Source organism: Parasteatoda tepidariorum, chromosome 3 (assembly GCF_982258835.1).
Source record: "Parasteatoda tepidariorum strain Cologne lab strain chromosome 3, Ptep-v5.0, whole genome shotgun sequence".
Lineage (NCBI taxonomy): Eukaryota > Metazoa > Arthropoda > Arachnida > Araneae > Theridiidae > Parasteatoda > Parasteatoda tepidariorum.
Genome location: NC_141757.1, coordinates 116,928,319 through 116,941,574, shown reverse-complemented (window position 1 = coordinate 116,941,574; position 13,256 = coordinate 116,928,319). Strand labels below are relative to the sequence as shown.

Here is a 13,256-nt window from a genome sequence, read left to right as displayed (position 1 = left end):
ATGAGCAAGAATGCTGCTGAAGCTATATTGACCATCGTAAGTAAAAATCGGCCATGTCAAACACCAATGCTCCGAAACTAGAACTTCGTTAAAAACAAACTTAAAAGTTTTTTTGTGACTCAATATTTTTACAGTCTATAGGGGTCATTCTCACTGAAAAAGTATAAATAGACTAAAAATTTTCTTGTATTAAAGTAATTAAAAAAGTGATAAAAATTACATAAATGACTCTATTTATTTTTGTTATATGTCCTTATAATAATGGTCAAGTTTTCTATTTTATTTTTTAGAAGATTTAAAATATTTTAAATTCTGCCTTGTCCACGGAGAATATGTAATAGTCAACGGAGGATGCACTTTATGTTATTAAATATAAAATATCAATGAAGACTAATTCATTAATTATTGGGTACATTTAATCACTAGAGATTTAAGTACATTTAATCACTATTTATCTGTTAAATCTTTTTCTGATGCAGATTTTAAAGTTTCTTGCTCTTTTTTTTTAATTTCTTCAAACAATGTAGGGTTTCCTTTTAATTTCTGTCTAGCTTGTCTCATACTAAGTTTTTTCTGTTCCCTTCTCTTTTGCATTTGAACATTTGATTGCTTTCTTTTTTTACATTTTGGTTTTGCCATTTTTTTCCTGAAATTTGAGGAGAAAAAAAGTGTTAAACATCACAGAAATTATTTAGAAAAATTGCCAATATTTACTTCTCCAATAAAAAAAAAAGTTAAATTTCATTGATTTTCTTTAAAAATACAAACAAATTAACACATTTGTTCTATTTTAAAAAATATGAATTAAAAGAAAATAGTTTTTTAATTATTAAAATTGTATTTTGGTTATCTGACACATAGTCTCTTCCATTGACTGTGTCTTCTCCTCCGTGGACTTGTTATGTCCACGGAAGGAAAGTCCACGGATGAGACAAAAACTAGTTCTTGAATTTTACTGATTTTTGTTACAAAAATGGAGCTGTTCTTTTTATTAAATATACTATTTTTGCAATCTAAAATTTATCTATCTAAACTAAAATAATTTTCTCTTACCTTCTTTATGATTGTCCACGGAGTATACGGTGAGAACTTTGCCAAACCCCAGTTGAATACAACAATCCAAATCTGACACCAAAGAGAACAAAAACAACTGATAGTTAACATTAGAAAATGGAATGGTTACCTTTCCCAGCAGCTGTCTTATAGGGATTTCGCATATGCATTTTTTATTGCATATTAACCGAACTATATTAATTGTCCATGGAGGAAGATTTCATTTTTGATGGACAAAGTTTACTAGCCATTTATTTTATAAAAATAAATTTTCTTTAAAAGAAATATTAAATAAGAAGTTACTATAAACATTTTACTAGGTAAAACTACAAAAATCATTAAAATGACATTTAAATTGTTTAACAGCCATTAAAAATTATTTTGTGTCACAGTCGTAGGGACGTCCACCGAGGGGATTTTGAAGTTATGTTTATTGAAAAATAAGAATGAAATATTAAATACATTTAGCAGAAATGCATATGATTTGTTAGTTAGAACTTTACGAAAAATGATGAAGAAAAATATTAAGAAATCTGCTGTATTTCCTAATATTTATTACTAAGGGACTTGAAAAATCACCTTTTTGTGAGAATGACCCTTAACATTTTTAAAAATTTGAACTCATTTCTTCAAAGAGCGAATCTCTAACAATACTTCGGCGAATAATAAGAAAATAATTTAGCACAGTTTCTGAGTTAGTTTATCATCTAAATATCCCCCCCCCCCTCAATTTAAAATTCGATTATAAAATTGATTAGTTTTTGTAGAAAGAGACTGTTACAAAGCAACTGAAATAAAATAACTAATGGGAAAGAATACATAAAAGTTTGCTACACTACACTAAATAAATTATTTATGTTAAATAATCAAAATATAAATTTACAAAATATTTATTTGTTTTATATAATTTTTACATTTAAAAATGAGAAGTTGTATGGCATTCAGCTAATTTATGCTTTACAATATTTGCAATGTTCGAAATGCTTAAAAGGTATCCACTTAAATCCTATAGGAAGGAATTCAAACATTTTGATTCTATTTATAGTTCTCTATTAATTAAGCCACAGATTATTTAACCGAAGATTGTCACTGACTTATTAATCGAAAAGTTAAATTATTAATTTAACTCAGTAAAACTTAAAAGAGTTATCTACCACATATGCATTAAGTTTCAGATAATTTCATTTATTAAACATTTTTACCTTATATATTTACCTTATATAAAGTTATACTTCTGAATAGTTCCTACCTACAGCATTAATTTTTAAATATTGTTGCTAAGCTATTTTTTCATCTATAATTTCTGCGACCATTTCCCAATAATTTCAGAAATTAAAAAAAAAATACCAATGAAAGAAATTGTTTGCATAAATGCTGGAAATAGTTAAGGATAGAAGGGTCTCATTATTTTCTCTAATTCAACAATTAAAACTAGCAAAATTCTAATTTCAACAATAAAAACTAAAACAATTCCTATCCCAAGAAATGTATAAAATATTTAAAAAATTAAATATCATTAAAGTTTAATGTGAAAATTTTAACTATATGGAAAATTCTAACAATCGAAGATTACAAAAATTGTAACAATCTTTCAATAATTATTAAACTACAATGAATAGTAACGAATCTCTGAAGAATATAAGGAAGAAAATTCATAAAAAGGCAAATATTTATCGTTTAAAAGTATCTAAAAATAATATTGTTTTCACTAAATAATTATGTTGCCCAGTAATTTTTTAATGCTGATGTAATTTTTTCTTCTTATTTTAAGTTAAGAGTCATTGACCATTATCTTATTATAGTAAGGTGCCCGAGTTCTCCTACACTTGTTTAATATACAAAACCTATATCCTACAACTGTTTAATCCAACAGGAAGCGTGCCTCCTGATAAAACGTGGGGGTTATACAACGATCCCAAATGAACAAAAAAAAAAAAAAGGGGGGGGGGGAAATAAGCTCATAAGCTAAGAGAAATAAAAGGATTTGTTGTAGAAAAAACTGAAAGATGCCCGAAATCATTCTATGATCTGAATGACTGATGAAAACGCTGTTGGAGGATGAAAAATACCAGAAAATCCTTCATAATTATTCACAAAAGACTGAGATAAGTATGTAAAACTCAGTTACGAATTTTAAAAAAATGCATGAATAGGTGACTATGTAGCATAACTACCACTACGATTATTAAATACCGATTCACTAGTATATAAGACATGTTAACTTGATTCAATATTGAGCTTCCTTTTTACCAATCCCAATTAGTCCCAATTTTTCACCATTACATCAGATGAAGGAGTGAGATGCCCGCTTCGCGGTCTGGTACTCTACTACAATACCTATCAAGTCAAGAGCTTCCTTTTGATAGAAGAAGGATGACACTCCTCTTCCATTGGTGATCCAAGTGTTGATCTCCCTCATTGGTGATCTGAGTGTTAATCTCCCTCTTTGGTGATTTGAGAACGTGATAGGAACACGCCTACCTGGTAAATAAAGACAATTTCTATTAGGACACAATACAAAGTTGACTTGCTCTCTGTATCATTGCCCTCTTCGCGTTATTGCTTCTCAAACTCACAACGGAATCTTGCACACTCTACTGCTAATAGCCAACACAGGACAGACCACACACACAACCATGAGTTTATTACAGCTCTCCCGGTCTTTCGCAAATACGGCAACTAGTGGTATCCATTCATCGAATTCTATCCCTGATAATATTCTGGTGCTGGAGCATTGTGACGCATTTACCACTACGACTATTAAATACCAATTCACTAGTACATAAGATATACTAGCTAGATTCAATCTTGGGGTACGTAATGATTGATGAAGGTTGACATTGTCGATAATTATTTTCCCCCAAAGCTAGTATTTCTTTTTAAAAAATCGGAACTTCTAGGCCACATGAGGTCATAAAATAACCCCCACGCATCACCCCGGGTAAATATTATTGTAAGCTTTAATAACCATTGTGAAGTTCTTCTAGTTCTTAAGAAAATTTTTTGGTCTTATTTAGAAACATATTTAACAAACATATCAGCTATGTAAACCAATATTTCCTTTAAATATTTCATTACCATGAAACACTCTCTTCAGCAAGTAATGAATTTTTTTTCGGAGTGGGCTGAATTGCATATGAACTTTCTCACAAATTTCTCCTCTAAGTTTCCTTTTTTATTTTGAAATTAAATATTTGTTTATGAAATAGTAAATTCTTTGTGATATGGTAATTATTAAACATAATGGAAACTGATGAGCAATATTCGAACTCTTTTTTTTCTCATTGATAGATATTTATCTTTATTTTATTTTCATTTTTCATAACGTACTTTCTTAGTATGTACAGCGATAAATGAGCCAATTATTCGACAACAAATTTTGAAATCAAAGCGAAGATGCATTTGTTTATTTAATTAGATTATTCAAAGAAATATGTAAATACATAAGATGAAATGATACACGTTGCTTTTGTTTTTATGTTAAAAATTCTAAAAATTACTTTTGCTATTGTAATATTTTTACATGGATACATTTTTAATAAGTAATGGATCACTGAATCAATTATTGTAAAGCATTTTTTTTTCTATAACTATTCCATATTTAATTTTCAAGCATATAAATGTAGCAAGTTTGTTTTAAAGGAAATATAAAAAACGAATGTTTGTTTTTGAAATAATTAACTAGTTATAAAATAAAACAATACATGATTTTACAAATTTTTGACAAAAGTTGTTATAACGATTCCGAAAAGGAGATATTTTAATAGAAAACAAACGAAGAGAGTTATACTGCACGTTACTAAAGTATTAAAGCTACTAAAAATATTAAAACAAATTGCAAAATAAGTCTAGAAAATTAAACTAGTTTAAACAGTAAACATAACATTACTAATTAAGTTTTTTTTAAATATTTTTTTTAAAAATTTCCATCAATAACTCCGGAAATGTATAAAGAACTTAATTTGAATTAGACTTGATGACAAATATTTAGTATTATTTTTTCTGCTTTATATTTTTTCTGTAGTGGATTTATCCACGTTCTGTTTCTTTAACAATTTCAGTAAGAGAATATTAGTTTTTGAATCTCTTTTTAAGTATTTTATGCACCTCTTATAAAAATTGAATCAAACATTAAGTTAATCAAAATTTAAAATTAGTTAAGTTTTTATATACTCGAAGGTCAGAATTCAGGCGAAGATGGTAGGTAAATAGAAAAAATAGTTTCAATCTATTTCAAAAAAGTAGAAACTGACAGAAAACCATTGCAATACATCTTTAACTTGACAGTTACAATAAGTTTTAATCGATTTTTTTTTCGATTTTGTTTTATTTAAATCAATAATCTATTATATATTAGAATTAAAAGTTATGTGCATTTTCTCAAAATCAACATCTTTAACGTCATCTAGACGTTAACTCAACATCGGATAAAGATTTAACTAAATGTATAGGGAAATGATAAATATGATAGACAGCTTATAATTAACTTATCTTTTTCGTTTTATCTCATGCATATTTTTTGTTATATTATGTTTTGCAAATTTTCGTTAAATTACTATTTTTACTTCTTTAATAATAATAAAACTTCATAAATGAATATTAAAATCTACATACATAAAAGTCTATGTAAAATTAAAAGAATTCTAAACTAAATGAAAATGTTAATCTTATTGATAATGTTATGTTTCATTAGTCATTAACACAAAATACTGGTTGAAATTTAGATTTTTAATTTAGTATTGTGCAAAGCGTACACTATTTTTTAGTTCCATGAATGAAGATTTTTAGCTAGTTGTTTTGAAAATTACATAAAATAAAAAATCTAAACCACGAAAAATACTAAAAACTTCATATAACAGAAACACAAAATAATATTTCTTCATTCAATTTAAAATGCAACTCAAGATATTAAATATATTTTTTACTAATACAAAAGACCAAATGAAAACCTTTTTAATTTCAAATTTTACTCTCTGCACTTTTTCGTAGTGCTTTTATTGAAATTAATACAATCATCTGTAGGAAAACTACATAAAACATATCAAGAACTATTTCACCACAAAATCACAATAAATTATTCTAGAGAATTTTATTACCTTAAATTCAGGAACTTTAAAAATTGAAGTTCATTGAATAATGTATTTTTCCCCACATCCAAACTTGAATTCACACTTCCTGCAAGGTTACAGTAATTTTCTCGACCTTGTTCCAGAACAACATTAATCTGAAACGAAGCTGTCACTAATTAAGAGTATGAGGTGTTTTGGAATATTGTTTTGGATAATCATCAGCCGCCAAATATTGCATGCAAATAAATAAGTAATAAATGCAATATATATTAAATCCTGCCTAAAATAAAAAATAACAACTGTGTTTCATTTTTTTAAATGAAATTCTTAATTTCCTTGTACTGAAAATTTCGTAAGAAGTATAAGAAATTACCACAATGAACGGAAAACTATAGTAAAAGCTACTAACGGTATTTTTCATAAACTTCCAACTCATACAAATTAAAAGCAGAAAACCAGAATTCTTTATAATTATCTTTTGCTAATTGCGCATTGTTTTTAATATTGTTAATGAAAATCATTAAATTGCCATTTTGAAAACAACATAAAACTGATAACAGCATTATAAAAGCGATGAAAAACTACATAAAACAACAACACAAAATTGTATTATTTAATACTGCTACATTGGGCACAAACTAACAAAATACAAAACCTTTTAATCTCATATTTCACCACCACACTACAGAAATTTATGTTTAGGAAAGCCTTGAGGACTTCATCACTTTAAATTCAGAAACTTTTAAAAGAGAAGTTCATTAAATAATGTACTTTTTTCCCACATCTAAACTTAAATTTAAACTTCCTTGCTGGTGACAGTTATTTTCGCGAACTTTTCCAAAACAACGTTAATTTGAAACGCAGCTGTCGCTAATTAAAAGTATGCGGTGTTGTTGAATATTGTATAAAATCTAGCCGAAATAATAAAATAAAAAAGATTTTGTCAAGTGAAGCTTGATGTTACCCTAATTTAAATAACTAGAAGTAGAAAGAATGTTTTTTTAGACCACACATTTTATCTAATTAATGCTTTAGGAATAATGATACAGTTATAAAATGGTATGAGTTACTAGCTTGGTTACAAATTTTACTTTGCAAAATCTTAAAAGAATATATAAATGCAAATTTACAGTTTTGTGTGAACTATAGATTAGGTATTGTTCAAATAAAAGGTTATTGAGTTAAGTTATTGATTTAAATTCAGTGAAATTTTGATAAAAGAAAACTGCATAAATTGAGTTATATTTGTTTTCTATTTTTAAAGGTGTAAAAATTATTTCTTTCTGAATAAAAATTCGAAATGCTGACAAATATTTTTTTTTAGTGTGAATACATTGGTACAAGTATTTCAAAATGTTAAATAAAACAGAAGCCATACTAATCATATCATTGTGTTTGCTTGAGAAACAATCTGTCTTTCTGTGTGAATGTTTTTGTGATTTATTTAAAATATATTAAAAAAATACAAAATTTTTTTTCGGACGTAAATTTTTAACTAGATTAAATAGTTGCATTTATTCATAGTTGAAACTCTCCCGATTTTTAGCACTATTGCACGTGGAAAAAAATTAAAAAGAAGAAAAAAAACATATGAGAATTGAGGTAGGTATAGAAATTTTTAAAATCACGCTCCCTACATTTATCTATCTATCTATTTATATATATATATATATATATATATATATATATATATATATATATATATATATATATACATATAAAACAAAATAAATAAATACAAGAAAACACGAAGAAAGTTAAGAAAAATAATAAGTTTCATTTATTGCGCACAAGCTGCAAGTAAACAGAACTCATTAGATAAGTTCAAAATGAAGATATAACAAAGGAAAATTATAGACATAAGAAAAGGAAATAATAATGAAAAAAATAACAGACAACTGAATAAAAAAAAAATTTAAAAAAAAGGATGAAACTTTTTTTAAAAAAACCGGAAAATAAAATATATAATCTTTTCATCAGCCCACACGATTATATCCGCAAAAAAGAGTGCTTTCTGATATTGTATCAATATAGCCAAAGCAAAAATATTAATACAATTGCGTGAGGAGCACTCAAAAAATTTTTTTATAAAAATTACAACAAATAAAATAGAACACAATAAGTAAAAATAGCACATAAAAACAGAAAATAAAATAAAATAAAAAGAAAAAACGGTATACAAAACAAAAACTATAAAGCGAGTAGCGAAATCAGATGTACTTACATGGATGGGAAATTTTTCAAGAATGATTTAAAAATATTTTCGCAACAAGATTTGCCAGATTACAAAATCTGAAAACAAAAGCGCAAATTGAGTGTAACTGGAGGAATTTAAAGTGCCGTTCTTATTGCATTGCTGAAGTGATTTGTTATGCTGTGCATTGATTTGTTAGTTACCAAGGATGGGCCCGAAAGGAATGTGTGCAAGATAATATTATACTGGATAATTAAAAAAGTTGACCATAAATAATATTGGAAAATAAATATTTATTTAAGAAAAATATAAAATAGAAAAGAGAAACATAAATTGCCTGTTTTGCAAATAATTTTAGCCACGGATTTGCCCGAAATGGATTTGCACATGGAAAAATTTTATAAATAATGAATAAATTTTTAGTGAATAATTTTTCCCACGGATTGGCCCGAAATGAAATTGCACACGGAAAAATTATACAAATTAACAAAGAAATTATTTAGTAAATGATTTTGGCAACGGATTTACCCGAAATGGATTTGCCTATGGAAAAATTATATAAATCAACAAAGAAAATGTTTAGTAAATATATCCGCCAAAATATACGATTAATTCAATAATTTTATATAAAATTTTATTACTTTAGTTGGGTATCCACTGTTTCAAATTTTGAAAGAATTTATCGATTTGTTTTTCGGATAAATAAATATTACTACATATTCTTTTAATTCTGTCCATTTCATCAAAAGTGGTATTTAAGTAGATGCTTCTAGAAACATTAGAATTCCAAGTAATTAGTTTATTAATATTAAAATTAAAATCATTTCTTTCATCGTATAAATCAACAAAGCAGATATTTTCAACTTTTATAATACCCAAATCCAAAAAATTTAAATTAATATTATCATCATGCTTACGAAGCAAGATTAATTCCTCAGGGTAAATATCATTTAATAAAATAGTAAACTCTTGAAAATTAAAGATAATTAAGTCATCAATATATCAAAAAACTAATTTAATACTAAGAGTATAATTTTTTTCATAATAATGCAAAAATAAGTTAGCTAAGAGAGATGAATAATTAGATCCTTGTGGTATTCCATCAATTTGAAGAAAAATATCCCTACCATTGTAAAGATTGTTATTAAAAAGACAAAAATTAATCAGAATTTCCCAATAATCAAAATCGCAACAAAGGATATTTTTAAAATCTTGGTAATAATTCAAAAGGACATCTTTTAGTTTAGAAAGGGGAATGCTATTGAAAAGATCCTGGAAATCAAAAGTCGCAATAGAATTAATTTTATTATGTTTAATGAAATCTAAAATCGGTTGATTATTAGTGATAATCCAAGAGAAACCTTCTTTAGTAATATAGTTAATAATCTTATTTAAGTAGTTAGAGAAAATGGTGCCAGGTTTAGTTAAATAAGTATTAGACTCACATGTGATAGTTCTAAATTTTACTGGAATTTTATGAAATTTAGGACTGATCATTAAGTAAGGAAATTGTATATTGCTAATTTTAATTTTTAATCTCTTGTAAAAAGCTAAATTTTTTTAATGGCAATATTATTATTGAAATTACTAAGTTCAAAATTTTTACTATTTTTTAATTCCGTATTTAAAAGTTCAGCATAGAATTTTTTACAGAATATAGCATAATTATTGTTAGCTTTGTCTATGGGAGTAATTACAAAAGTTGCTTAAATTAAAAAGTAAGTAAATTAAAAAGTTGCTTAATTGATTGAACAATATTAGAAAAATTTGTTGGATTGTTACTCTTATTTAAATCATCCTTATTATTGAAAAGAAAGTTTTTAAAGTAATAATAAGCACTGCATTTCCATTCTGTTAGCATACCTAACGGTAAAGAGAATCTATTTGATATCTTTAAACAAAAACTATTGAGATCATTAAGAAAGCATTCTAGAATTTTATTGATTGATATATGGTAAATGAGTCTAAATTTTGGGCCTTTTATCATTAAATTCCTAAGTTCCAAGTTTTCTATAATATTTAAATTACCAGTAATAACATGTTTATGATGTTAATCAACAAAATCAAAATATTTATCTTCCTCACAGTGACATTCATAATCGGATATATTAATACTCCCTAAATTTTTGCTTATATCATTATAGTTAAATATGGTTCTACCAAGAGATTTATTATTTTTAAAACTTTTAATTATGTTAAAATCTTTTAATGGAAATAAACTTTAAAATTTTCAAAAAGGTTGTGAAATTTGATCTTATCGAAAATAGGATTTTGAAAGTTAATAACGAAATATAAATTATCTAAACTTTTCTTTTTATTAGGCTCTTTTTGACTTTCATAAGATCGAAACAAAGAATTTTGAAATGTAAATTAATAAAAGAAAAGTTAATAATAATATCGTAGAACTTATATACATCATAATTCTTAAGGGAGAAGACAAAATCTTTAATTGTTTTATTGTTATAGTATTTATTAAAATCTTTTTCCATATTAGAAAGAAAATTTATATTTAATTTGTCACTATTAAGAGGAATTCTATTATTTCTTGAACCCCGTTTACGTCGATTTGTACGCTTGTCTTTAATATGAAAAACTGAATAAGTTGAGGAGTTATTAAATTTAATCTGTGTATGTTGGAAGGTATCGTTTAGCCCAGTGGTTTGCATACTTTTTTCGACTGCGACCCCTTTTATAGAGAGAAAATTTTTGGCGACCCCTAGAGATAAATGTTCACAAATACGATGTATATTTCGCACATTTCTTTCGTTTCATCGAATAAAAACATCATCATATTTGACTCATATTAATTTTATTTATAATTTTAAGAAAATGCTTTTTGTATAACACAAAAATCAGTAAATTGCCCTTTAAATGAGATGTATGTAGCCTGCAAGTTTCTAAATATCTCATCGATGTTTGGATGTATGTTGCTAATTGTAATTCGCATATCATCTTCAGAATTTTAACGCGAGCGGTATTTAGTTTTTATTGAAACTAGTTTGCTAAATCCAGTTTCACATTTATACGTTGATGCAAATTGTATTAACACTCTGAAGGCATTCTTGCATAAAACGGGATACTGTTTTTCCACGGATAGCCAAAATTTTGGTAAGGCTGAGTCTTAAATTGATTTCGAAGAGTATAATCACTAATTAGATCTATTAATTGCTCTTTCTCACTAATTTGAAGAGTTGAACTGCATATGTCAAAGGAAAATGGATCACGAATCCAGTCAAGATTGTTTCCAGGCAAATCTTCGAATCTTCTCGAAAATTTTTTCTTTAACTTTTCAATGTGATTGGAAATGATGTTTTAAATGTAAATATATCTATATTATTTTCCTTGATAACATCGTTAAAGCAAGGGAATATGTCGGTGTTGTTTTTATTCAGTTCAATTTGCCAGAGACTAAGCTTAGTCTTGAAAGCTCGCATTTTACTGGCTGCAGTTATGATAGTTGAATTCTCACCCTGCAAGCTCAAATTTAAGTCGAAAATATCAACTAAACAGCTCAGCTTCCCTAGCCAAACTTCATTGATATAATAACTTGCCAATCCATGTTTCTTTTCGATTAAAAACATGTACACTTCATTTCTCAAATCAAATGTCCGTCGTAGTATTCTCCCACGTGAAAGCCATCTGACTTCGGTGTGTAACAGTAATCTCTTATATGTTGAGCCCATCTCATTTCAAAGTATTGAAAAGAGACGGCTGTTGTGGCTGTTGCATTTAATGTAGTTAATTGAACTAACAGCGTCTTGTAATACGTTGTGCGAATCTCTTTATCCATATCTTTTGCAACAAGAGCTTGCCGATGAATCATATAGTGATTAAATACCATATGAGACGCCACCTTCTGAATTAAGCCTCTGAGCCCTTTATTCGAACCTGTTAATGCTGCAGCACCATCAGTACAAATCGTAACACAGTTTGCCCAGGTAAGGGACTTTGTTTCAAAATATTAATTTATTACTTCGAATATTTTTTCTCCAGTTGTTTATCCTTCCAAATTTTTGCAACATAAAAACGTTTCTGTTATATCTTCATTAAAAATAAACCTAACGTAAATAATTAGTTGTGACATTTTAGTAATATCGGTAGTCTCGTCCAGTTGTAAAGCAAATACAGATGAATTTTGTATGCGTTTTATGACTTCTGACTCGATATTTCGTAACATTTCGGAAATCCGCTGAGACACGGTATCTCTTGATAATGGTATAGTTTTTAGTTCATTTCCATATTTATCGCCATGCATAATTGATGTCATCTTAGTTGCTGCAGGAAGGATAAGGGATTCTCCAATTGTATGGGGTTTCATTGTTTTTCCTATTAGATAAGAAACTTCTAAAGAAGCTCGTAATGCTTTCTGAGGTATTGTTGTAAATTTCTTTAAATGTGTACTTTGAATTTTCAGATTTTCAGCTCGTCTTTGAAAAAAATCGGCATGTTTATTTTGAAGTTCTTTATGTTTAGTTTCCAGGTGCCTTTTTAACTTAGCTGGTTTCATGCTGTCATCTGCTAATTTTTCGTTGCAAATGACACATATCGGGCGTTCTTCATCATCAACAACACAAAATGTAAAACCATACTTAATAAATTCCTCATTGTATTTTCTTATTTTTTTAGATCGGGCATTTAGTTCAGTATTTTGCGACTCCTCATCAGTATTTGTTCGTTTTTTAGCTGAAGATGTACCTGGTGTATGTATTACCCATTTATCCATTATAAAGATAGGGCTTAAATTATTTAAACTAAAACAAATAATATATAAAATTTTATCATTTTTTTTTCGAGAAATTCAATAAAATTAACAGAGATCTTTCTCTAATGATAGTGCATACCTGATAACAAAGAGCAGCAAAGCCCGATAAAAATATAAAAAAAGTCACATGATAAAACTCGACGTCACACACACAACGTCACATGATGAAACTCGAGGA

The 13,256-nt window shown here is 27.2% G+C and overlaps 1 protein-coding gene across 1 annotated transcript in view; it reads right to left on the bottom strand.

Annotated features, from left to right (window-relative positions):
• The window catches only part of LOC147814223 (protein FAM200B-like), a 69,137-nt gene extending 56,098 nt beyond the window's left edge, over positions 1–13,039 (bottom strand). The window contains exon 1 of the mRNA XM_087160276.1: positions 12,375–13,039. Within this exon, the coding sequence (XP_087016402.1) occupies positions 12,375–13,039 (665 nt within the window). The remainder of the gene's footprint in view (positions 1–12,374) is intronic.
• Positions 13,040–13,256: the final 217 nt, after the last annotated feature.